The sequence below is a fragment of the Panthera tigris genome, chromosome D1 (genome assembly GCF_018350195.1).
Source record: "Panthera tigris isolate Pti1 chromosome D1, P.tigris_Pti1_mat1.1, whole genome shotgun sequence".
Lineage (NCBI taxonomy): Eukaryota > Metazoa > Chordata > Mammalia > Carnivora > Felidae > Panthera > Panthera tigris.
The window spans coordinates 98,116,653-98,144,098 of NC_056669.1; the positions used below are offsets into that span (position 1 = coordinate 98,116,653).

At 43.0% G+C, this 27,446-nt stretch overlaps 2 protein-coding genes across 3 annotated transcripts in view; both read right to left on the minus strand.

Annotated features, from left to right (window-relative positions):
- The window catches only part of CKAP5 (cytoskeleton associated protein 5), a 112,995-nt gene extending 105,028 nt beyond the window's left edge, over nt 1-7,967 (minus strand). The window contains exon 1 of one of the 2 annotated variants that reach the window (XM_007082125.3): nt 7,878-7,967. The gene's annotated coding sequence lies outside the window, so the exon portion shown is untranslated. Of the gene's footprint in view, nt 1-1,801; nt 1,822-7,877 lie in introns of those variants that run through there. The other variant, XM_042957780.1, reaches the window with a different exon arrangement.
- Nucleotides 7,968-14,818: 6,851 nt separating this feature from the next.
- The window catches only part of LRP4 (LDL receptor related protein 4), a 38,045-nt gene continuing 25,417 nt past the window's right edge, over nt 14,819-27,446 (minus strand). The window contains exons 32-38 of the mRNA XM_007082190.2: nt 27,265-27,409; nt 26,854-26,967; nt 26,259-26,394; nt 22,116-22,183; nt 21,462-21,549; nt 19,759-19,900; nt 14,819-17,312 (exon numbers count right to left, since the gene is read on the minus strand). Of these exons, the coding sequence (XP_007082252.2) occupies nt 16,980-17,312; nt 19,759-19,900; nt 21,462-21,549; nt 22,116-22,183; nt 26,259-26,394; nt 26,854-26,967; nt 27,265-27,409 (1,026 nt within the window). The 3' untranslated portion in view covers nt 14,819-16,979. The remainder of the gene's footprint in view (nt 17,313-19,758; nt 19,901-21,461; nt 21,550-22,115; nt 22,184-26,258; nt 26,395-26,853; nt 26,968-27,264; nt 27,410-27,446) is intronic.

The window sequence follows — 27,446 nt, forward strand, 5'->3', positions numbered from 1 at the left end:
AAAGAACCAAGTAGGCTGAAACTGCATAAGAGGGAGCAGGATCTACCTGAGGGAAGTCAATAAAATTTGAGATACCTACTTAGGCTGCTGAAAAGACTTTTGTGGTTTATTTCCTGGTAGTTGACTTTCAGATAAATAAAATGCTACTTTAAGTCTTATGACTGAAAAATGAAAAAAAGAAGTCATCCACATTAAACAAATAAATTTCAATACTTGAAACTATTCATTTTTTCTCATATTTTTATAAATTTTTTTAATGTTTATTTATTTTTGAGAGAGAGAGAGACAAAGCATGAGCAGGGGAGGGACAGAGAGAGAGGGAGACACAGATCTGAAGTAGGCTCCAGGCTCTGAACTGTCAGCACAGAGCGTGACACAGGGCTTGACCCATGAACCACAGGATCATGACTCGAGCCAAAGTCTGATCCACCCAGGTGCCCCATTTTTTTTCCTCATCTTTATAGAAAGGATCTAAAAATCACTTTTATTTAATAACAAATCCGTAAGAAATATAACTAAAAGATCAAAGAAGTAGGGCTCTTATTTCTTAATAAAATAACGAAAATCATGCTTGAAGAGACAAGGTCAAGAGACAGGTCACCATGGTTTATCTGACACCATATCGATGCCAAAAACATATGACCATTCTAACTAAGTCAGAATTTATGCTTTGAATGCGTTTCCAAACAAAGATCATATCCCAGGTCAAACAACTGCTATTACCAGGTCATGAAAAACAATGATTTCTGTAGCACTTAAAAAGTGTTAACCAGGGGGGAAAAGTTAGATCTCAGTAAAAAGCCAATTATAAAGAGGACATTTGTTTGGGACATAGGTTTCCTCTAAAAGTTGGTGAGAACTGTAGGTATTCATGCTTAGCCTAATATAAATACAGATAGAAAGATACAGAAACAATTATATGTGTGTACATATACATAAGTTAGCAAACATACATATATTACCTAGCTCTGTCCATTGAAAGGGTCTAGGAATAATGACACCCCAGCAATGAGCACATGGAGTACCCAGATGTTGGTTTCTATAAATCACTGTCCAATGACAGGAACCAAAGCTCCTTGGAGAAATGGCTGATTCTGGGTCTGGAGCAAGGAAAATATAAGATGAATCTGGGGCATTTTGTAGTACTAGAAAGTAAGGAAATGCTCAAAATGAAAAAAAGGATGGAGGCATATCAAAGGGACACAGGAGCCAACCTGAAAGACTTCCCAATGGCCAAAGCTGGAAAACTGAGCAAAAAACTAAAAAATACAGAATTAGATTATAACTAAAGTACAAAACAGATACACTGATACTGACAAATGGGTGAATAAAGAAATAAATGGGGGAGAAGAGACAAATCTTCCTTTCAATATTCCAAATAATAAATGTAGATATTCTTCCCTCCAGGAAGTGTAACTTAAGTCCTCCACCCACTTTGAGGGTGGGCTAGACTTAGTGGTCTACTTCCAAAGAATTCAGTACAGAAAAGGAAAAATAGTTGGGGCATCTGGGTAGCTCAGTCGTGTTTGAGTGTCTGACTTTGGCTCAGGTCATGATCTCACAGTTCATGAGTTCGAGCCCCACATCAGGCTGTCTGCTGTCAGCATGGAGCCTGCTTTGGATCCTCGGTCTCTCTCTCTCTCTCTCTGCCCCTCCTCCACTGGTTCTTTCTCTCAAAATAAGTAAATAAACTTAGGGAAAAAAAATAAACTTAAAAAAATAAGAGAAAATATATTCAAAAAAAAAAAAAAAAAAGAAAGGGAAAAACAGTAACCTCACATATTAACATGGCAAACACTACCTTAACCAAATGATCAGTCATCATTAGTGATTATCATATGGATGTCACATATCCCGATATGAAATGATGGTATTCTGTGGCATTCTTTCCAAAAACATACAACTCTTGTCTAATAATGAGAACAATATCAGACAAGCTCAAAAGGAGGGACATTACACAAAATAACTGGCCAGTATTCCCCAAAACTGTCAAAGTCATGAAGACAAGAAAAGACTGAGAGACAAAAACTACATGCAATGGGCTACCCTGGACTGTACCAGAGGCAGAAAGGAGATACAAATGGAAAAACTGTAGAAATTCAAACAAAATCTGGAGTTTAGCAAAAAGTAATGTATCAGTTGTTGGTTTCTTAGTTTTAACAAATGTGCCATGTGAGACATTAACAATAGGGAACTGAGTGAGAGGTATATAGGAATTCTATGTATCATCTTTGTAACTTTTCTGAGCATCTAAAATTATTACAAAACAAAAAGTTTATTTAAGTTAATTCCTCTAAAAGACTCTATAATTTTCTCTTCAAAAAAGTCAGTATCATGGGGCATCTGGGTGGCTCAGTCAGTTAAGCGTCTGACTTTGGCTCAGGTCATAATCTCACAGCTGATGGGTTGGAGCCCCACCTCAGGCTCTGTGCTGACAGCTCAGAGCCTTGGAGCCTGCTTCAGATTCTGTATCTGTATCCCTCTCTCTCTGCCCCTCTCCTGATTGCACTCTGTCTCAAAAATAAATAAACATTAAAAAAAATTATTAAAAAAGTCAATGTCATGAAAAAACACAATTTTCTAAAAGTGAGAGCACTACACACCTATTAGAATGGCAAAAAACAAACAAACAAACAAACCCATATCTGATAAAACTAAATGCTGACAAAGATGTAGAACAAAAATTCTCATTCATTGCTGGTGAAAATGCAAAAGTGATACATCCACTTTGGAAGACAGTTTGGTAGTTCTTAACAAGGTAAACACTGATTACCCTATGATCCTACAATCGCACCTCTACGTATTTACTCAGTTGAATTGAAAATGTGTATCTACACAAAATCCGCACACAAATGTTTACAGCAGCTTTGTCCATAATTGTCAAAAACTAGAAATGACCAAGATATCCTTCAACAGGTGAATGGATAAACAAACTGTGACACAACCACACAATGGTTGTGAGCTATCAAGCCACAGAAAGACATGGAAGAACCTTAAATCGATACTGCTAAGTGAAAGAAGCCAGTCTGAAAAGGGTACATATTGTATGATCCCAATTATATAACATTCTGGAAGAAAGCAAAACTATGGAGACAGTAAAAGATCAGCAGTTGCCCAGGGATGGGAGAATGAGGAAAAATGAACAGGTAAAGTACAGGGGATTTTTTTAGGGCGGTGAAACTATTCTTACAATGATGGATAAGTAACATTATGCATTTGTCAAAACCTAAAGAACTTTACAACATTAAGAGTGAACTTTAATGTATGCTAATTTTAAAAAGTCATTTAGGGGCGCCTGCGTGGCTTAGTCAGTTAAACATCCAACTCTTGACTCAGGCCAGGTCATGATCTCACGGTTTGGCTGGTGAAATTTGAACCCCACATCAGGCTCTGCACTGACAGTGCAGAGCCTGCTTGGGATTCTCTCCCCACACCCCGTCTCTCTCAAAATAAGCAAGTAAAACTTAAAAACAAAAAGTCATTTAAGACATCGGGGAATCAGAGAAGAATGCAGTCTGTGACAAGAGAATCTGACTGTATTACAAACGTGTTAAAACAACCTCACTGAAGGGGATAGGGAGAAGGTGCTGACCTAGGCAACCTCGGAAATTAATGGAATCTTTAAGACTGAATGCAAAAGGAACTATACATATGTACTGTAGTTGATAAAGTTGTTTCCCGTGAGTGTGGGTGAACAATTCTGATACTGCTATACACGTTTATTGGAATTGACCAATTAAGTAAATGGATGGTGGAAGCAAGGTTTCTACTGTTGATGTGGAAATTCACAGAACAGCAAACAGAGAAGGCTAGAATGGTCTATGTGATAATGGATTCGAACTGGAGATATCAGTAAGAACTCATGTTTAACTTAATATAGTTACAGATGATTACACACAGAAATATTTTACTGACATGTTTATATACAAGAGTTAGCATAAAACTAACTCTTTGCTCTGTTAGCTGAGAGGGCCTACAAGAAACAAAACCCTGGCAGCAATGATAATACTTAGTGTCCACATCTTGGTTTCTCAGACCATTCTTCAATAAAAGAACTAGAACTCCATGGAGAAATAGCTGATTTTAGCACTGTGACAAGAAATATGCAAGATGAGCCTAGAGCATCTTGTAGTGCCAGAAAGTGAGTGAGTGTTAAAAAATAATTACATAAAAATATATATACACACACTGATGTCGGTATGTTAAAGGGGCACAGTACAGGAGCCAACTGAATAAGCTCCCAATGGACAAAGCTGGAATAATGTGAGCAATAAAGTAGTATTGGAATATAACTCAAAGTATAAGATAGAGATCCTTCATTCCACAATGACAGAAGTAAATACTTGCCTAAATTAATAAATGAGGAAAGAGAGGCAAATTTCCCATGCAGAAGACTTCCAAATAAATTATGTAGGTACTCTACCCCAAAGAACAGGGAGCATAACTCTTTATTCCTTAAATGTAGGCAGCACAGTTACTTTCTTCCAAAGAGGACAGTACAGAATGGGGAGAAAAGTAACCTGACAAATATTACCTCAGCCAGGCGATCAAGGTCAATACCACCAGTTATAAATCACGTTGATAGTATGAACCCTTAATATGATGAAAATGGCACTTCCTCTCTGTGATCACACCTATAACCCCAATCTAATCATAACAAAAACATCAGATAAATTCCAGTAGAGGGACATCCTAAAATATACTTGACCAATACCCCTAAAAACTTTCACAGAAAAAAAATTTAAATTAAAAATAAATAAATAACAAGGGGGGGGGGGCCGTCAGTCAGTAGAGCATGTGACTCTTGATCTCAGGGCCATGAGTTTAATCCTCACGTTGGATGTGGAGCCTACTTAAAAAATAAATAAATAAAACTTAAATAATAATAGTAATAAGAACAACAAAGGCAGGAGTGGAGAAGTCAAACCTTCCTTTCCCCCCAGTTGGCACAAACATAAAACTATCATTTTTCCAGTTTTCTTAGTTGAAGACTTTCCAAATTAGTCTGCTGAAATACTGCTCACATCCAAAGACACAGTAACACAGCCAGCTTTAGTTATATACTGTCTTTATCACTTTATCACATAGAGAAGACTATGACAGTTTTGGCCAATTTTGTTCAACAAGTATTTTTTGACTACCTTTTTTGTTCCAAGTATTGTTCGAGGCATTGTGGTAACCTCAAAAATAGAAGAAAAAAAATCTGTGCTCTGCTTTCATTTCTGTGAGGAAGTCAGACAACACACAAACAAACAATAAATGACCCATCAGCCAGCAATAAATGCTATGAGGTGAATAAAAAATGAAAGTGAGGCAAAAATGACCAAGACAGCTACTCTAATTGGAGCTTAGAAAATGCCTCTTTAAGGAGATGACATTTGAGTTGAGACCTCAGTGCAGCCAGTATACAAAGAGGACAGCAAATGCAAAAGCCAAAAAGAATAAGCTTAATGTGTCTGAGACATCTCAAGTAAACAGGGCAACTGCCCTGATAGGAATGAGCGAACAGATTCTGAACTCCAGAGGTAAAAATACAAAACTCATTTAGGCATCTCGAACCATTCCAACACTAACCACCAGGAAACTATCAATGATAATTAGCTCAAGATCTCAATTTTATGCTCTCCCAGAGTCTCCCCCAAAGTCACAGCTGTCCAGTAAATACTGTCTTTTGGACTTCCCCATCTCCCCTCTAAAAACTACCATGCTTATCGCTCATATTTAATCATGGCTCTGCTAGAAGTAGTTAAAAAAAGGAGGTGGGTATTCTACCCAGAAATTGCTCCTGAATTCTCCCTAACAGATCTCATTACTTCCTAAAGCACAACCATAGGTTGCTTAAAAGCAAAGGCTCTGGGGACAGAATGACTTGGGTTCAAACTCAGATTCTATCAGCTGTATGATCTTGAACAAGTTGCATAGCTTTTCTAAGACTCAGTTTCCTCATTTATAAAAAGCTGTGAGGGTTAAAAAAGACAAAATGTGGCACCCAGTGACTATTCAATAAACGTTAGCTACTGCTAATAAAAGTATTTGAGTATTTATTTTGCTCAATGTTCAGAGTTGGGCCAGAGGGATTACAGAAAATACAATTTGCTACAGCAAATTGTTTCAGAGATAAAACTGTCAAACTCCCTTAGGTCAGGAGCTTTGTCTTTTTCTGGTTCACTAGTGTATCCCCAGAATCCAGAACAGTGTTTAACACACAGTAGGCATCTATCTCAATATGTGTTGAATCAATCAATGAGACTCCATTAAGTCAAAGGAGCATACGAGAGCCTGGCTTTACTTCAAAATAAAGGAAAGTTTTCATTCCACATCAAGATTAACAATATCCTAAGGCCTTGTTAAAGATGTTTTATTATTTCTAATTGCCTCCCCAAAGTCTAGAACAGCTTCATAATATTAACGGACCCAAATTTATTGCAATTAAAAAGCTCTGCTGCTAACATTAAGCTGTCAATCGAAGGCTATACTACTGTTCATAATTCAAACTTGATCAAAATGTTAAAAGTAATAATAAAGTATAAGGTATATTAATTGTTATGGAATACTTTGCTTGCCATTATTCCATAGAACAGACTTTAAAAACTTGTGTAAAAAAATTTTCTCACGAGTTGACCAAGTTTCATTTATGCTGGCAAAACAAAATGATTTCACCTTTCTCTGTATCATTAAATTTTATAAAAACATTATGATTTGTTCAGTCACCAAAGAAAAGTTCAAATCTTTTAGACTTCTTAAAAGTTGCAAAGGATTGTTAGCTTAATATATTGGCTCTTTAGGTCAAAGAAGGACTTTTCAGGGTGATGAAAATGGAGAAAGAAGGAGTTCACCTCTCTAAAAATGAGTTTTCAATTACTATAATTATGCATAAAATAAGACAGGCAGCATTTCTGGGCCAAGATTTGATGCCTTAGTTCCCCGTGAGAATTAGAGCCAAGCATAAATTTGGGGCAAGTTCTGCAAAAACCACTTTACCCTCTATTGATGCTGAATGAAAAACTCATTGTTAGGATCCATCAACATGAATATATTTTCTAACACACAGTAGCCACTCTGGCAACATCGCTTTCATCGTTTTCTATCCGAGAAACAAAATAGGATGCATTTAAATCCTGCCTGACAGTTACCACCACTGCAGGGTAGCTCTCTCAGCAGCTTAAGAGTGGTAAGGGCTAAAAAGTAAGAATCTAGTTTACCGAGCCCCCACCGTAAAGTAGCAGGGCCTGCTTAAGCTAACCTACACTGGTTGGCTATTGTATAGGTCCGCCAAACCTTCAGAGCTAGAAAGATACCTGAACTCTACTGACACCTTTTGAGAGAGAAAGCCAGGCGTGAGGGCGGAGCGGTATGATCGGAATTGTTAAAACCGCAGCAAGCCAGCAGGGACACAGGTGCGCGGGCAGGCCCCGGTACCGCAGTCCTTGTCACGCTCCAGACGACGGAGCCCGTCACAACCACGACAACCCTCCCAGACTCTTATTCACTCATTCATTCATTTGACAATTACGCGAGGGGCACTGTAGCAGGGCCAGCTCGCAGGGCCCCCGCCCCAGTCCCGGAACACCCTCGGCCGCCAGGCGCGGCCCTGAGCCGCCCCCATTTCCCGGACGCTGCCGCCCGCACTCCGCCACGGCGCGCTCGGGTCACCCGGATCCCAGCCTCGGCCCCACGCGAGCGCCCACGCCCCCCGCCTTGCCAGCCGCAGGTCCCCCGGCCTCCGCCCCGCTTCGCCGTCTCAGACCGCCGGGTTCGTGCGGCGAGGGAGGGGCGCGTCCACGGAGGTCCCCCGCTCGGGGTTCAAGATCCCTCGGCGCGCGCGACGCCCGGACCCGAGGGCCTACGCGGGTGGGTCGGGCCCACCGGCCACTCACCTCCGCCGGGTCAGAACCGAGGGGCCTGCTCTAAGCCGTTTGAAACCGCTTGGGCCGCCGCACACCCCGCAGTGTCCTCGTTGTTTATTGGTCCTCGGCGGACCGCCCATCGCGCGTTTATTGGTCCATTTGAAAGGACTGTGTGCACGCGCCGCCCGCAGCTTTAAAGGGGCCGCGCGCGGCCGTGTTTCTTTCGGAACCGGCGTTGCCTGGTCGGGTGGGGAGAAAGAAGGTCGCCAGAGCAAAAGCTACCGGCGACCCCCCCTACCCCCACCCCACACACCCACACTCGAAAGAAAGGCGATAGATGTGTGGAGAACTGTGCATCCCCGGCCATCAGCGTGTTTGCTTTATTTAATTTTGGCTATTCAAGCGACTGTCAACACCTGCAATTTTTTAAAAAGTCCTCTCTCATTCAGCAAATATTGATTGTGCAGCTAAGTGCGTGAGGGAAAAGAGAGGCTCTGGGATATAGTGGAAGGAGCAGCGAATGGAGCCAGGATACTGGATTCTGGTCTTGGACCTGTTCTAAGTAAACCACTTTTCCCAGTAAATTATTTGTAGCTTAGTTTCCTCAAAACGAGATAACAATGTTTCCCTTACAAGCTTAATGTGAGGATTTAATATAGCTAATTGAATGTCTAGGAAAGGCCTTTGAACAGTAAGCATTCTGCAAAAGCTTTATACTTCTATTATTTATAGAAACGACAGGCTTGGTTAATATGATTTCTAAAAGTCTTGTTTAGCTCTAAAAATAAAATCCTAAAAAAAAAAGGGGGGGGGGGTGGCTACACCACTCGGGGCACAGTACAACTCTTGATCTCAGAGTTGTTTGTCCCAGCCTCAAGTTGCTTGTGGAGCTTACTTAAAAATAAAATCTTAAAAATAAGTCTTGCTTATCTCTAAATTCTATGTTTCTATGAATAAGATAAGGGCCTTACTCCCAAGAAATGTACAAACTGCTTTGGTCAGAGAAATAAAACATATAGGCTAGTCAGCCACTAAAATTCAAGGCAGTATGAGAACAACATAAAAAGCTGTAGATGCTTACAGAAGGGGGAAATTTGCTAAGGGAGGATCTGTGAAAGGGATGGGCTTTTCTTTTTTTTTTTTTTTTTTAATGTTTATTTTATTTTAAAAGAGAAGGTGTGAGCAGGGGAGGGGCAAAGGGAGAGGGAGAGAGAATTCCAAGTAGGCTCTGTGCTGATGCACAGCACAGACTGTGCAGAGCTCAAGCCCATGAACCGTGAGATCATGACCTGAGCTGAAACCAAGAGGCTGACGCTTAACCAACTGAGCCACCCTGGTGCCCTAAAAGGGATGGGCTTTTAATCTGGGATTCAAAGATACGTAATTACCAACAGACTAAAAAATGGAGAGGGGATGGGTAAAAAAGTAATAAAAAAGTAATAAAATGATTCTTTTTTAATCTATCAAATTGGCAAAGATGAAAAAGTTTGACAGCCGTTGGCCAAGACTTTGAGAAACAGACACTCAAACTCACTGTTGGTAAGAGTGTAACTGGTGCAAACTTTTAGAAGGATGATTTAGCAGTTGTTAAAATGTAAAGTGTGTATAATCTCTGGCCCAGTAATGCCACTGTTAGGAATTTGTTCTTCAGATCTATGCAAGTATTCAAAGAAAAATGCCCAAAGATACTCACTGCAGCAATTCTTAAGATACGGAAAAACCAAAAACCAAAAACCATCCAAACCCTAGAAATTACATGTCCATTCATAGGGAACTTATTACATAAGTTACAGAATATCTACTCAACAGAACGCTACCCAACTGTTAAAAAGAATGTAGTTAAGCTATATGTACTGGAATAGAAAATTGCACAAATTTAATTGAAAAAAGGCAAGTTGAAGAAAAGCGTATGTGGAATCATTTTATTATATGTGGTTATAAAATGCATATGTATTTGTACGCATGCCTGAAAATGATTAGAACATTCCTGGAATTTCAAGAAACTAACAGGGGAACTGGGAAGGGAGGGAAACAACTGTTTTGTTTTGTTTTTTGTTTTTTGCCATTGACATGTTAATTAAAAAAATAGAAATAGGGAGAATGTCTAGTAGTGGGAAGAGAAGGCCCAAGGGCACAGAAACAAGAAAGTGCATTATAGGTAGGGAATTGAACTTGTGAGTTTGGTTTTCGAACAGGGTTCATGTTGGGAAGTAATGGGATACAAGGTTGACAGAGAAAGGAACAATTCTTGGAGGGTCTTGAATACTAAAGGTAAGGAATTTGTACTTCGGGTAGGTGATGGGGAGCTATTGAAGGTTTCTGAATCAGACAGTGACAACATCAGAACTTCTCTTTAGGAAAACTAATTAGCTTGTTTGTCTAAAATGGGTTAGAGTTGGAAGCCCAGTTAGGAGTCTGATATGAGGTGATAGCAGTGGGAATGATGAGAACAGATTCCAGATTCCAGAAAGAGTGGAGGATTTTGCAACCAACTTAGTGCAAAGGTGAGGATGGGGCCCATTTAGGGAGATGAGTCAAAAAACATGCCAAGATTTGAACCTAGGGATTGGGAGGGTCATTGCCCAAATGGAAGTAGAAAGTCAGGAGAAGCCAGTCTCAAAAGGAAGGCAAGGAATTTAGTTTTAGACCTGTTTACTTTTAGGTACCAATGAGACATCCAAACAGAATCTCTAAGTAGATCTAGGAAATACAGGATAAGGACTGTGAGAAAAGATTAGGAATCACCTCCATAGAGTAGAAAACATGATGAGACCACAGAGTGGGAGAGTGGAGAGTGAAAAGGAGGGACGTGAGAACAGATCCATCGGTAGGGAAAAGAGAAAAGAACCTAGCAGAGCAAACAAGGGTCACAGAAACCTTTGAGAAATGGGTTAGGAACATATACAAATAGTCTTTTTCAGTCATTGGTATGTTTACTTTATTTAAATATTATCGGAAATAAGTTGAAGATTACATTTATAAGGAGAGCAAGATGGTAAACTGGAATTTGCTCAATAAAGGATGTATGGAGTCTGGATCCTGGAGAGCTTTAGAACAAGATGGCAAATCCCTTTTTGTCTTATATGGTTTAGGTGCAGCCCTAGTGGGCATTAGATGTCTGATTCCATGCATTTATTTGTTCGTTCATTCAACAAATATTTATTGAGCACCTAATATGTGCAGGGACTATTCTAGGCACTTGGGATAATCAGTGCACAAAATACACACACACACACACACACACACACACACACACACACACACACACGTCCCTCTTATGGTACTCACATTATAGTGAAAAAGCATAGACAATCAACACATAAATAAATTATATAGTATGTTATTAAACAATGTATGCAATGCGAAAAGAAAAGAGTAAAACACGGTGAAAGAGATTGGGAAGTAGAGTTAGAAAGACTGCAATTTTATAAAGAGTGATCAGAGTAAGTTTCATTCAGAAGGTTACATTTAAGCAAAGACTTGAGGAAGGCAAAGGAGTTAGCCATGAATTTATCTAGAGGAAGAAAGTGCAGGCCAGAGGAAACAGCTATGCAAAGACCGTAGGTTGGGAACACGCCTCTCAGGTTAGAGAAACAGGGAGGCCTGTATAGCTGAAGCAGAGTAGTTGGCAGGAGGGTAGCAGGAGATGAGGTCTGATAGGCAACAGAGGGCAGGGGAGTGGCAGATCCTGTAAGGCCTTGTAGAAACCTAACATAATATCTTGCTCCATAGTAGGTGTTCAATAAATGTTTGGCCAGTCATCTTTTGCAGTCCAGGATTATCACCAAACAGCATTTATCTATGTATTTATTAGAGTGATGTGTGCTTACTTTATTCCAAGGGCCTCTCAGTAGTTCTACATAAGGAAAATATTAACAGGGCAGTGAACCCCTTGGAGGCATTAGAGATCAAGGCAAACACTGTATTATTGCAACTGGAAGCAGTAAACAGATGCCAAACATTGTGGCTGCTGAATAAATGTGCTGGGCATTTCTGAAAAGCCTGCCAAGGGTTGGGACAGTGCTCATTCCATCGTAATCACAAGCTGCTTTCTGGGAGAGAAACAGCTCTACCATGGGACGTGGACCCAGATTTCCAGCTTAAGAGGAACAGCTTCAATGATTAACTTCCTTTCAACTTTCAGTCCAGGTACCTAGTGCATTATTCCCTGGAAACAGCAGTGGTGACATTAACACAGGTCTCAAGTGGCTCTGGGTTTTTGTGCCTTGACTGGCCTCTGAGCCTATCCCGGGTTTCACTGTTTGCATTTAATAGGTATTGAGTGAATGAAGGAATGAATAACCCTTTTCTCTTTTCTCATAGCCCATTTTCCCATAGCCCCCCAAATTCAGGCTGTCCAAGAACTCTGACCACAGAAGCATCAGCTCCACCAAAGAGGAAGGAGGCAGAGGGAGAGATAGGGACCTCATTAGCAGGCTGTCAACAGGCTTTTAGGGCTGCAGGGAAAACTACGGAGAAGGGCAAGATAAGTGAGAGTTCTTGGCTCTCTGTGTCTTGTAAAATGAAAAAGGCAGATTGCGTAGCTTGGGGCTAACTTCAGCCTTGGGTTTAAACTCAGACCCTTAATTAGGCTGTCTGGATCTGTTTTAACATCATGTCAAAGGAGTCCAAAATTGTGAGTTGGAGCCTTGACTCTGTTCCGCAAGCTGAGCTCTGCTTAGCCTCTGCCAGCTGCTTAATGGGAGAATGATCTAGAGAGAAAATAAATGGGTGAGTGAGGGAATGTTACAAAACAAAGGCTGCCTGAAACATCCCCAAACACACATCCTATTAAGTGGATCAGTTGAGTCATTTTCACATATGAAGAAAAGACACACTCATACAGACTTTTTTAGCTATAAAAAGGGCTCAACTCCATTTGTAATCATTATGTCCATAGGTAGAAATAACTGAAGTTTACTATATGTTCTTGAATGTCAGTGCATTACACTTAGAACCCTGTACACCCTCAGCTCTTGCAGATGCCTTTTCTAAGTTCCTATGTAGCACTGACTTTGCTGTAGGCTTAGGTTTGGTGAAAGCTTCAGATCATGCCTTGGAGACCTCTCTATGGGCCACAGAGATCTTTTCATCTTAGGATCCATCATCTGTTCATGCAATATAGAAAGAAGGGCAGTGACTATGTTTTGAACATAATTAGCTTATAAAAATATGTCCAGTTGGTTAGAATTTGACTAACTCTCTCCCTACTCATCAGCTTCAGGTTTTATACCTAGAGAACCAGATAAGGACAACTCTTGTTTCATCCTTAAGGTTTCTCGGAAGGAACATAAAAACAAGTTTCAGGCCAGAAATAACCTTAGCAATCATCTGGCTCAACCTTTTCATTTTACTCATCAGGACAGTAAAAGCCAAGGCATGTGCATAACCCGAAAACAGGATGCTAGTCCTTGACTCATCTGCCCAGTGCCAGATTGTTGTCAAGACCTGGGCCACCAGGCCCAGCCTCTTCTCCCATTCCCATTTCCTGCTGAAGTGACAGGACAGTCACAGATTAGTGGGATCTCTAAGGCTCAGGCAGTGTTGAATACCTGATTACACTGGTTCATGTGGTCACAAGGTGTCAAAATGTAGTCACCAAATTTTGTTCTCCCAGAAACATCTCCCAGGCTTTCAAGCAAATGGTGTGTGCTCAACGCATTAATTTTTCTTGTCATCTGAAAAGTTCTTCCTGAGTTCTCAGCTCAAGTGGTCACTGTTCATGGCCTGGCTCATAACCCCGAGCCTTTGGGAGGGGGTACTTTCTACAGGTATATAGGCTTATACTTTAGGCTGGACTTCATCACTTAAAATGCTTTTCTCTCAGTATGAGTTATTAAAAAAAAAAAAGAAAGAAAAAAAGAATGGTTGAGCGAGGGGATAGTTGTCCTTGAACTATTCCACTTATTTCTGTTCTGGTGCACATATCCCTTACCAAAGTTGAAAGCGTTACACACTGTAAATTAGTGTCAGATCTAAAAAATAAAAAAAAAAAAAATTAGTGTCAGATCTCTTGTCATTTAAATACAAGAGGCTTCAGTCTTTCTTGGTTTCTCTTTCTTTTTTTTTGGGGGGGGGGGTATGTAGGGTGGGGGTGGAGGCTGTTGCTAGATTCTAAGCTCTGTGGTCAGGCTTGGCCCACAGTAAGTGATAAACGAATTAACGGAAGCATTATTCTATAAAAGGTCTGTGGTTTAGAAAATCAACTACTGGGCTCTGACATAAAATTCTACATCTCGCACGGGACTTCCATGATTCCTAATCATCATTAGGAACCTGAGAAGGGAGCCCAACCCCCTGTCCTAGCCTTGAGATGTAGTGGATAAATTATAACAAGGAAGCTTTTTTAAAATAAAAGGAAGAAAATAAAAATAAATAAAAGGAATCTTAGTGTTGATTTGATCCATTCTTCGAAACTACGAAACTTTACTAAGATCAAAAAGAGCTAGTAGCATATCTGGGCCTTAATGAACCTTTCTTGTCCCCAGTACTTTTCTTACTATATCTGACAGTCTTGCCAGGGACTGTCATCACAAGGCAAAGTCAAATTCTGTGACAATGAAGTCCTCATAGACCTAGAACAGAAATAGAAGATATATAGTATATATGTCATATACTTCCTTCCAGCGCCTGGAGAGGTCACTAATAATCATGACACTTTCCCCTTGGAGTCTCCCCAGGACCTCAGGCAGCCACTGCCAACCAATCAGAGTCAACACTCGAGATTAAAACCTGCCATCCCTGTTCTAGAGGAAGTGAGGATTTCACAAGCCAATGAATTCTGGTCTTGACCTGTCTCCTCAAGAGGAGTTGACCCTTCAACCAGGAACCTCACACCTTTTATTGTTCTTCACCATCCTCACGTCCCCCAAGGACTTAAAGGTGATGTTGCAAGAAGGTTTTTGAAAGCATGAGTCTGCCAGACAGAGCGGGTGCAATGATTAGTCATGACTCCAAGCCAGGCACAGTGATTAAGAAAAGCTAAATTTATATTAAATTATCATAAAGTCCTAAAATACTGAACATAGTGGTTAAATAACTCCAGAAAGTCCAATCTCTCCAGTGAGTAACGTTAAAACCATTACACATGAGCGCGGGAGAATCACTTCCATTAGTTTAGGACAAGAGAGGTTTTGCTTTTTACATAGTGAATCAGTGCTCAAATAGAGATTTCTTCAAATATGTCTTTTCTACATTCTGAACAGCCCAAGTGCAATAAGATCCTTCCCCCTTCCCAATCAAGAAAATGCCACTTTTCTACTTTCTCCTCATCCTCAACCAAGAGTCTGAGGACCCAAAGTGCTCTTTTCCTGCCCTGTCAAATGTGAAATGTCCCCCTTTCATCCCATAAGTGGCACCTCGCCTTTCCCACTTTGTGTACTGGAAAAGACTTGCTGGCCTGGCCAGGCTGTCCTGTGTGGGCCCAGACCTGGCTTGGTTACTAACAACAGAGCTAAGGGCTTGGCACCTGTCTCTAGCAGCCTTAGAAGTGACCAGAAAAGCTTTGCTCTTATCTTTTTTTTTTTTTTTTTACTCACATGTTTGGCAGCTGATTTCTCAATACCAAGAACCACAGGAGAGGTTTCAAATCAGGAAACTTCCCCTACAAGCCCTCGCCTCTCTTCTCAGCCCATTGTCCTCTCCTATTGCTTCTTGTTCCTGGGTGGAGGAGGTCTGGATCTGCTCCAGGCTGAGAGCCCTTCATCAGTGGTTCTACCTTTCTACATCCTGCCCCCTACTTTTGTGTCTTGATTTAGCCCTCCTCACCACCACAAGGCTAAGTCAGAGAAAGCAACTTGGGGCGGGGGGTGAGGGGAAGGAGGGGGCTATGTAGAAGGTTTAGGGCAGAGAAAAAGGTCTCAACTCCCCTGATGCTAGCACGAGACACACGCTCTTTGTGTGAATGGGCACGAACCAAGTGATGGCATCACAGCATGGAAAGTCAGTCACTTAGCCGGGAAAAGAGTTGGAATGGGAACTTCACCACCCCACAGCCACAGGTTCTCTGTCCACTAACTTTGATCCCTGAGCACTTGAGAGACAACACAGGAGGTTCAACCTCATGGATACTTCCTGTTAGGCCCTGGGTGCCCCAAGTCTATAACCCAATCTCTCTTCCTGACCATTTATGAAGACTTTTGGCCATTTCTTTGAAAAGTTGTTTCACGGTCTCTATGCTCAGAATCCCAGAGAATGAGCGGGGAGAGGGTGGCAGAACGTGAAGGTCCAGGTGATATGCTGCTTTGGGTCTAGACAGCGCTGGTAAGATGTTGCAAAGACTTAGCCCTCGGGGCCCCACATTCCTCAAGCCCCTGCTCACAACCTGGTGACTTAGAGTCAAAGACATAGGAAGGGTACTGGCCAGCAGTGGCACCAGCGGGGGAATTCATATTAGCTGCTGCCATGCGGTAAAGACCCTGTCATCGGAAGGTAGAAAAGCTTCCAGACAAACTAGCAGGAGGAAGAACAGATTGAGCCACACCCAGATCTCACCAATATCGGCAGCTGAAAAAAAAAACAACAGCAGCAGCTCTTAGGGCAAGAATAATATCCACTGCCAGCAATGGACAGGACACGCGGCCCAACCACCCTAAAAGCTTTCTCATGTTACCAATGCACTTGAGGCTGGAGGCTTCCCAGATGCCCATACCAGCTGGGCTCACTCCTCCTTCCTCTCTCAGCCTCTATCCTTCATCTCTCTCTTTACCCTTGACCCCTGCCCCAGCCCCTGATGGGCAAGTTCTCTTAGAGAAGCGGCCAGGCTGGCTCTGATGGGAGAGAGGGAAGTCTTGGATCATCAGTTCTTGTGAGGCAGGGTACCAGGGAAAAGCTCTGTACTGAGGAGGAATCATTACTGAGCCTAGTTTTGGGGGCTCAGGATGGGGTGCAAGAGGTGAAGTTGGCGGTAAAATCCAGGTCTAAATTTTCGGGATGCACCCTCATTTCTTGTGCACAGGTAGTTATGGACTCAGGTGGAAACAGCTCCCGCGGAGGACCCGGGAGCGGTTATGGGGTGGGAGGTGGAGGAGAAGGACGAGCACATAGGAAGGGGGCCTGTTGTATAAGTGAGCACAAGGACCGGAAGTCCATGAAGGAGAGGGAACAGGCAGGGAGGGAAGGGAACGACGGTGTTTAGACCTGGCTCTCTGAGGAGAGCTTGCGTTCATGTTTCCAGCCCGTGTCTGGCAGAGAGCCCCGTCTTTCAGGAGTGGCTGCGGTATGGACACTGCTGCACTCAGACTGCTCTTCCTGCAGCAGCTGCTCTGTCTCCGTGTCATCCAGGGAGCCAGAGCTGGCCTGGATGGACACTGTGTCTGTCTTCATGCACACATGATCCCGCAGAAGGCCCCCCCGTGAGCTGCGGAGTTGCTTGAGGTCGTCCCACTCAGCATCGTCCCCAGACAGAAGGCAGATTCCCTCTACAATCTTGATCTTCTCCTTGGTGTAGTTATGGTCAGGCCCGCCCTAGGGTGGAGGGTGGGGAGACACGGTCAGTCGGCTGGCTCTCTAAAAGGATCTCACGGTGAACCGGAAAAGGAAGTAGATGGGGTGAGAGGAGGTGTGAGGGGTACAAAGATCCCACAAACAAATGGGGAGACTTGGTCAGAGAGCAAACAGATGAGTCGGCCTAAAAGGAGAGTAGCAGCTAGGATGATTATTACCCTTCTTAAGACAGGGAGGAGGGAGAACCATGGCTTCCAGTCCTGCATCATCCACTCACTGGCTATGTCACCTTGGGCAAATTACTCAGCATCTCTAAACTCAGTCTCCACACCTGCAGTGTGGGGAGAATAACAGTATCCAGACCTCATAACCAGTTGCGGTGAAGGTTCAATGAGGTTCAATTATGATACACATAATGCAGTTAGTAGGTGCTTGACACATAAGATACGTTAAATCATGTTAGGTATTGTTACATTGTTATTGTGATTTATTAATGGGACACCATGCTGATATGCATGGCCAAAAGTAATTGACAAAGGCAATTCAATGTGCATTTATTTGGGATTTTAAACTCCTCCTGTGCTCTTTTGTTCTTAATTCTCTTCTTCCTAATTTTGTTAAGGAGAAAACTTTTGGGAGGTAAGACAGGAGGAATCTAGAAAATCTCCTTATTTAGATTTTGAGTGCCAATCCTTTGGGACCCTATAACCTTTTCTGGGAGGTTACTCTGGCTCTGCTCCCACAAGCCTTGGGGCCATTCTCAAGCAACCTGGGATTGTTCCAAGGACAGCCTTAAGTTCTACTCAGGCTTCTCCCTTTGTGGATTTCTCAAAGAGGAGTCTTACTCCTGGTTTCTGGGGGATACCAACCAAAATGCCACCTCTACCAGGACACAACGAACCATGGCTGAGATTCTGTCCTGGGACAGTATTCCCACTGAGAGCTCTGCAAATGTTCCTCTATTTTAGTAGCAATTCAACTCCACAGACATTTACTGAGCCCCTGCATTAAAGAGGATACTTTGCTGATTGCCCTCTGGGAGTGACAGCTCCCTCAATAGAGCAGAGACAGACACAGATAGCACACAAGCACACAAGCACACATGTGCACGTGCGTATACACACACTCATTCCCCCAGCACACCCTCCAAGCTGAAATTAGCATAAGATTAGAGAGAGCCGTGCAGTGTCTTCACCTCAGAGACACGCTGGGTAAGCTAGGGAGAGGTGGGGGACACGGCACTGGCAGTCTGGGGGGGGGGGGGGAGGAGAACACCACTCCCTCTACAAACACAGTGCAACAGGTACCTGAAATCAAGAGGAAATCAGAAGAGAAAGGGTGAAAGACTGTCAGAGGGGTGAAAGAGCTGCTGAGGAAAAGCACACAACAGAAGAAAAGAGGTCACACACTTGTAAGTTCTAACCTGTGAACCTTATTATGGTTCTTTTCTGGGGCATCAGACACTCTAGGAACCTAAGACTCAAGAGTCTCTCAAAGATACTAAGTGAGAATGGGATCTACCATCCCTAAAACTGACAACTATCCCTGCAGGTTCTGTTTTGGCTTACAGTGGAAGCTCTTTTAATATGGAAACTCATGGAGCCAGAAAGCATGGGATTATTATGTAAAGTGCACTCGTTATGCATGGTGGCCCTGTAGATATGAGGGCAAGTTTTGACTGTGCTAGACAGGCCAAGAGAGTAGAACGATTAGGGTTTCATAAAGGATATAACTTCTGATGAAGGGTTACAGGATTTTAGAAAAAGCAGCGGTTGTATTAGACTAGGAAAATCTGAAATCCCAGGCTACTGATTCCTTGTGGAAATGGGACTGTTTTTCAAGCCTAAACACTCAGCAAATAATTTTTCACTGAAGCAACAAAGGAGTTAAGAGAGCAAAAGCATGTAAACCTTCAAAATTCTAGAGAAATCTCTTAAGATTCTGTGATAAGAGGAAGAACAGCAAAAACATAAACAAAAACAAACAACAACAAAAAAACCCAGCCATTGCCAGCCATAGGTGCCAACAACTTGGATCAGAGGTTAGAAAAGGGAGAGTCCAGGAGCTGTTGGGTTTTGAGGGGTATTGTCTAGGCATCTGGGGTGCTTCACAGGGGCCTCACTGCAGGGGAATGATGACTAAATGAGGAAACACCTATGAGCCTAGTAAAATATCTCCTGGCAGGGAGGCGCACACTCCCATGCTTTCAGACTCAGACCTTCTGGAATCTGCTTTCTAACCTTGCTCTCACTAAGGTCCCTCAAGCCGGTCCCTCAGAGAGTCTACATCTGTCCAGAAACCCAAATCACATTCATTTCTTCTGTGCACTATGACTTCCAAAATGGTAGATGGGACTACCCGGCATCCCTCACTGATCCATTCAGGCAACTGGAGCATATCCTTCCCCCCTCCAGAAACAAACACAAACAAACAAACAACCACCTTGAATATAAACTTTAATTTTTACCTCTTTCTTATAGCACAGTTGATTGTACATGGCTGGTTTCGGGATTGCTTCAATTTTCACTTCTTGAGTGGAAGTTCGGTAGGAAGGGTTGCTGTAGGTCAGGTTTCCCATTCCCGGGTCAGTTAACTTGGATTTTTTGTGTCTTTAGGAGGAAAGGTGAGGAGAAATTAGTTCAGATCTTTATCGGAGTGATATCTGGGGAAGTTGCAACCTCAATGTGGTAGGCAGCCTCTAAGACAGCTCTAGAGATCCTCGCCTCCTGCTTCTCCCACCTTCTGAATCCCTGCTCCTTGAGTGTGGGCCGCACCTGATGATTCACTCACTTCTTTTTATTTATTTTTTTATTTTTTAAGTAATCTCTACACCCAAGGTGGGGATCAAACCCACAATCTCAAGGTCGAGACTTGCACCCTCCACCGACTAGGCCAGCCAGGCGCCCCTGGTGATGCACTTCTGAAGAACAGAAAATACAAAAGTGACGGATGCTAGATTAGGTTCCAGAGAAACGTGTGGCTTCTGTCTTAGGTTGCCCTTACTCTCTCTTATGCTAGCTCTGGGGAAGCAAGCTGCCAAGTGGCCAGTTGTCCTTTGGAAAGGCCCCACAAGGCAGGGAATGGATGAGAGTGACCTACAGTCAACAGCTGGCAAGGAGCTGAGACCCTCGGTCCAACAGCCTGTGAGGAACTAAATCCTGCCAACAGCTACACGCATGTGCTTGGCAGGGAATCCCTCCCCGGTCAAGCCCTGAGATAAGACCACAACCCTGGCTGATACCTGGACTGTAGCCTGGGAGAGACCCTGAGGCAGAGGCATGCAAGTAAGCTGCACCCAGATTTCTAACCCACAAAAGCTGTGAGATAATAAATGGTTGTCATTTTAAGTTGCTAAATTTGGGAATAATCTGCAATAGATAGCTAATCCACTGTGTCAAGACAGATCTGTGTTTCAATCCCACATCTGTTACTTACTAGCTGGGATCTTGGTAGACATAATCTAAGCTTTGTGAGCCTCAGATCCTTATCTGTAAAGTGAGGAGTAATAATACCTGTATTATGTAGCATTGATACATATTCACTAAATAGTAACGGTTACTATTATTATTAGTGTTGTTGTTATTGTTGCTGTTGTTGCTGTTGTTGTTGTTGTTGTTGTTGGAAGCAGGAGCCACAGCAGCATAGCAAAATCCTGGTATTTTTGCTGCAAGCTGTGTTTAAAGCATTTGGAGAAAATATACAGAGGGTCATAAAAAGGATTCTAAACTGAAAATGACACACACTCCACCTTCCCAGGATGATCCCTACTGAGCAATGACATATCAAACAATATTGGGGTAAAGGCCGTGGTTATGTGAAGAGAAGATCATTTCCACCTTCGGTGGTTTGAGGTGAGGCAGAGCAGAGGACAAGCAAAGATGGCAGCATCAGTCCCAGCTCTGTCTCTTCCCGTGTGACCTTGGGTAAAGCCCTCTGTATCCTCGTCTATAAAGAGAATCCCGAGGGCTGCTGTGGTCCTAATATGAGAAACCTGCTTGGGCTGTGAATGGTGAAGAAGGATCAGAGTTCAGGTTCTACCTCGCTCTGACCAGGGACCTATCTTCGACGTGAGGCTGGTCAGAGGTTAGATCAGCACGATGTGGAGCTTCAGGAGAGCACAGATAATGAGGACCAGTGACCATGTGGCCCCTGCAGCGAGGCTGAGGTTACCTGTACAGCATCAAAGCTGCAATTGCCACCAAAATCAGCAGAATGCTGAGGAGTCCACCGATGACGTAGCTGACATGAAGTCCTTCCCCTAGAAGAACAGAGAGACACTAGGTGGGGGCCACGGACAATCTTCCAGCTGGCGTGAGGGCTGGGAAGACGAGGGTTCCTTTGGTAGGGGTTGGATCCCACACCACCTGAGGATAGCCAGGGAAGAGGCCGCAGGGGTAAGGGTAGGGGGCTGAGAAGAGATCTATGGTCCTATCTCTCATCCCAATTCCAATATTTACTACCCATGTGACTTAAGGCGAGATGCTTAACTTGAAGCCTATGTTTTCTCATCAGTTAGAGGAGATAGTTAGATGAGCGATAATAAACCGCTCCTAGCCTGCTGGCAATGACACGTGACTGTGTATATACATATACACACGTGCACACGTGTGCACGGGCACACATATATACAGCTTAACAAATGGTTGGCATATGGAAAGTACTCTGTAAGTGGTGGCTAACTAATGATTGTTTTTTCTATGGATTCAGCCTGAGAAATGGGTTGGACAACCCCAAAGAGTCCCTATGAAGGTTTTGGAAGGTATCAGTGGAAATTCGGATTCCTTATACCTTCTTTTCTAAAACAGTTGGGCCCTCAGGGCTCACCTGGAGCAGCAGGTATGGCCTCATTGGAATGTGCACAGAGGCCCAGCCGAGCATCCTTTTCAGAGCATCTGTGGGGCAGAGAAAACTGAATGTGAAGGTTACTTGTATTCGATAAAGACCTTGCCTTCCTCTAGGAAAGGGGGAAAGTCCTGGGAAGGACAGGGGGAAAGGCTTTGGAGTGGGGCTTGCTGATATTTGATTGTACCTGATGGGAGACATCAGAAGCACAGACCAGAAAATACAGAGAAATCAGTGTGAGTCACTGTCTTCGGGATGCGATATCATGTTTAAATGAGTTTTAAAATATGTACGCTTAGGGGCGCCTGGGTGGCTCAGTCGGTTGAGCGCCGACTTCGCTCAGGTCACGATCTCGTGGTCCGTGAGTTCGAGCCCCGCATCGGGCCCCTGTGCTGACAGCTCAGAGCCCGGACCCTGTTTCAATTCTGTGTCTCCCTCTCTCTGACCCTCCCCCATTCATGCTCTGTCTCTCTCTGTCTCAAAAATAAATAAACGTAAAAAAAAAAATATGTACGCTTATTATTTTTATTTTAATTTAAAAACAAGTTTTAAAAATGTTTATTTATTCCTGAGTTAAAGAGAGACAGAGTGTGAGTGGGGGAGGGGCAGAGAGAGAGAGAGAGGGAGACACAGAATCCGAAGCAGGCCCCAGACTCTGAGCTGTCAGCACAGAGCCCGACGTGGGTCTCGAACTCACAAACTGTGAGATCATGACCTGAGCCGAAGCTGGACACTTAACTGACTGAGCCACCCAGGCACCCCAAAATATGTACTCTGTAAAGAAGATTCCTCTAAAAAGGAGAAGCAGGTCTGGAAGTAAGCTAGAAGTCTGCTGAGACAACACTAAGGATATCAATAGTAGGGTTCGTTAAGCTACCAGGATGAGCTGGAAGAAACTACCAGCCAAGCAAACCTCTGACTGGATACAGATTATCACAAGGTCTAAACAGACCTTGAAAAAAACCTTGTTTTTCTTCTCTTCATTCTTTCAAAAGAGAATATGCAAGACATCCAGAGGGAGGGATCAGGGAACCAACTTGAAATGCTAAGGAGGTAATTTCTTTGTGGCACATTATGAACAATCAATTAAAGGCATCTCCTGGGGTGCCTGGGTGACTCAGTTGGTTAAGTATCTGACTTTTTTTTTTTAATGTTTATTTATTTTTGAGAGCACAAGCAGGGGAGGGGCAGAAAGAGACAGACAGAGGCTCTGAAGCAGGCTCTGTGCTGACAGCAGTGAACCTGATGTGGGGCTCGAACTCACAAACAGCAGGATCATGACATGAGCCAGAGTTGGACGCTCAACCAACTGAGCCACTCAGGTGCCCCTGTCTGACTCTTGATTTTGGCTCGGGTCAAGATCTCATGGTTGTCAGATACAGCCCTGCAACGGGCTCTGCACTGGGCCTAGGCGTGGAGCTTGGTTAAGATTCCCTTTCTCCCTCTTCTTCTGCCCCTCCCCCTGTGTGTGCATGTGCTCTCTCTCTCAGAAAATAAATAAGTAAATAAATAAGGCATCTCCTAAAAGGCTAGAGAAAAGCTACTTGCAAGAACATTTGAAACCAAGATGCATGGAGTCTTCAAATAGACTGTGACCCTAAGAAAATAACTGAGTAGGGTTCGAAAGTTTTCTAAACTATCCTAAAGAAAATCAGATTAATCATGATTGATAGTACTTAAAAGTTAATGAGAAAAATACATGTTTATGTCTGGGTATTTGCTTTTCTATACAAACTTCTAAAAAGAGAATATGGGGCAAATAGGACAGATTTGCTCATGTGCAAATGTTATAATTTTATTTTATTTACTTTTATACCCCCAATTCCAGTTCTCAGACTTTATTTACTTTTTCGTAAATGTTTATTTGAGAGAGAGAGAGACAGAGAGACAGAGTGTGAGCGGGGGAGGGGCAGACAGGGAGACACAGAATCTGAAGCAGGCTCCAGGCTCTGAGCTGTCAGCACAGAACCTGACACGGGGCTCAAACTCACGGACTGTGCAAGATCATGACCTGAGCCGAAGTTGGCCGCTTAATCCATCGAGCCACCCACGTGCCCCTATTTAGCTTATTTTTTAAGTAGACTCTATGCCCAACATGGGGCTCAAACTCATGACCCTGAGCTCAAGAGTCACATACTCTACCACCTGAGCTAGCCAGGCACTGCACAAATTTTATTATTTTATTTTATTATTTTATTTGTTATTTAACTTTCTTTTTTCTTTTTTTAAGTTTATTCATTTACTTTGAGAGAGAGCATACACGCGTATGCGCACATGCTCCAGCAGGGAAGGGGTGGAGGGAGAGGGAAGGAGAGAGAGAATCCCAAGCTGACTCTGCATTGTCAGTGCCGAGCCTGATGTGGGGCTCAGACCCAACTGTGAGATCATGACCTGAGCCGAAATCAAGAGTTGGATGCCTAACCAACTGAGCCACCCAGAAGCCCCAAATTTTATAATTTTAAAGACATGAATCTAGAGTTCTCCTCTGGGATTATTACTATGTTTCTGCTTTCAGAATTGACATCAAGTGTTAATTATCTTTTAAGCTAAAGTTGATAATAAGAATAAAGAGACTGGTATATTACAATGGAAAAAAATGTTGTAAATAGAAAAATGTCTGGAAAGATAGACACCATTAATCAGCCATAAAAAGGAAATTCTGCCATTTGTGACTACATGGATGGACCTTGAGGACATTATGCTAAGTGAAATAAATCAGAGAGAAAAAGACAAATATTGTGCAATTATCACTTATATATGGAATCTAAAAACAACAACAACAACAACAACAACAACATCAATCCCCAACTCATAGGTTGCTGCTTGCCAGAGGTGGAAGGTAGGAGGAGTGGATAAAATCAGTAAAAGTGGTCAAAATGTACAAACTTCCAGTTATAAGTCCTGGGGAAGTAATATACAGTATCGTGACTATAGTCAATAATACTGTATTATACACTCGAAAATTGCTAAGAGAGTAAATCTTTAAAAGTTCTCATCGCAAGAAAAGGACTTTGTAGCTATGTGTGGTGATGGATGTTAACTAAACTCACTGTGGTAATCATTTTGAAATGTATACATATATAAAATAGAAAATATTAAGAGGAACTATACATGGGTACTTATTTCTCCTTTATTCCTGGCTGCATTTTCAGATTATTTTTTGCAAGGCATAAATAAAAAACATAAGAATTTTTCTAAATTGAATCTAATATCATATTTAATCAATTTTAAGATCTGTATTGTTCTCTATTCCAACATCTCCGGAACAGGAATGTGTCTTACAATCAGTGGCATCTCATAGTTGAGGTTGGTCATTTTTTCAGTTGAAACTCTCAAATCAGGATGCATCTTTTTTTTTTTTTAAGGTTTTATTTATTTTTGAGAGAGAGAGACAGAGTATAAGTTGGGGAGGGGCAGAGAGAGAGGGAGACACAGAATCTGAAGCAGGCTCCAGGCTCTGAGCTGTCAGCACAGAGCCCGAAGCGGGGCTCAAACTCAAGAACCACGAGATCATGACCTGAGCCAAGGTTGGAAGCTTAACTGACTGAGCCACCCAGGCGCCTCAAATCAGGATGCATCTTAAATGGATAGCACCATCAACTTAATTAAATAAAACATTTTATACTTGATTTGAGAACTGTTCATGTTTATGCTTGCTTATTTAATAATAAGGTGTGTGTATACATGTGTGTGTGTGTACACGTGCATGTACGTGCATGTGTGTTTGAGGTCATTATAAGCTAAAGTCATTACATCCCTGGGGATGTTCCAAGTCATAAAGCCACAGCCCAGAGACCACTATGACTTGGCAGCTTCTAAGCAAACTGTAGGACAAGACCATATACTAAATGTGTTATGAGAACAAATGTCACCAAAAGGAAGGATGAATGCCATGTAGGAACTCCTCTGAGTGATTTCTCTCTCTAAAGCTGCTCTTAAAAGATCCACTTACAACAATCTACAAGTCTATATATCATCTCCAGTTCCAAAGAGCAGGGACGGGTGGCTCATGATGTGACCTACTTCCCATGTGCCAGAATTATCGAGCTAAGACTGTGGTCTTCTGCCGGTGGAAGATGGTGATTTGGAGAAAGGAGCCCTCAATCCCATATTGAATTCACTTACCTTCCTTCCACCTCCTCCAGAGATGTGTGGGTCCGGGTGGTTGAGGAACGCAAGGTGGTAGGAAGTGTGTTGGGTAGCACAGGGCTCCTTTCACTTATGCTGGTAGCCCTGGGAGCTGGGGGCACTAGACCAGGTACTGAAGAGAATAGGAGGATTGAAGTGAGCCGCTAGAGCCCCAAATCTCTACATATGATCCAAGAGTAGCATCCTGGGTTACCTGACAGAGCCATCTTATAGCTGCCTTAATCCTACGCATCCTCATTAGAGGCTCTTCATACTGTAAATAAAAAGGATTTGGACTCCAATATTCAATAGCTCTGGATGGGCTAGCTGGTGCACAAAGGTCAGGAAAAGACAGCAATTCACAGGCCACCGCAGGGATCAGAGATTCAGGAGACCTGAATTCCATTCTTGTAAATGCCAGAAGCTGGACAAACTCAGGTCTGTGCTATTCCAAAGCTCAAACTCATTGTTCTCTCACTCAGCTGTAAGACTCCCCAAGGGGGATCCCACCCAGAAGGACAAAACCGAGGCTAATGATCCTCTGCCACTCCAAGGACCCTGCTGTTCCAGGGCGTCATTCAGTCCAACTCACCAAGGGAGCAGGGCCGGCCATCGGGCTCGTCAGGACAGGCACACACGAAGTCAGAGGCTCTGGCAAAGCAGAGGTGGGTGCAGCCTCCATTATTCACACCACAGGCATTGGTCCCTGGAGGCAAAGCAGGTATGTGTCTGGTCTGGGCTAGAATCGGGTCTCCCAATTTGACACCTACCTCTCTTCAAGGAGGAGCTCCACGGCTACCTCACTCCAAGGGACAGTAAGGCAGAAGGGGCATAACCACATGGGGCTGAAAAGGTCGAAGAGCTTACAATGGGAACCAAAAGGCTCTCCTGTGGCTCTAATGTCTCAGTCTGTTAACTCAGGGACTGTTAATACAGTCGCTGGGATGATCAACCACCCCACCGATGGTAAGGAAGCAAGCAGGCTCAGGACCCAGGGGCCCACCTGTCTGCCGCTGAGGAGAAACCACAATGATATCCATGAGCCCTTCCACATTCGCCAACACCGTCTCCTTGCTCCGGCCTGAGTACTTGTCGACACGCTGGATTGACTTGGTCTGCCAGTCTGTCCAGTAGATCCACCTGTCCTGCTACTCAACAGGGAAACCCCATAAAGAGTAAATATTA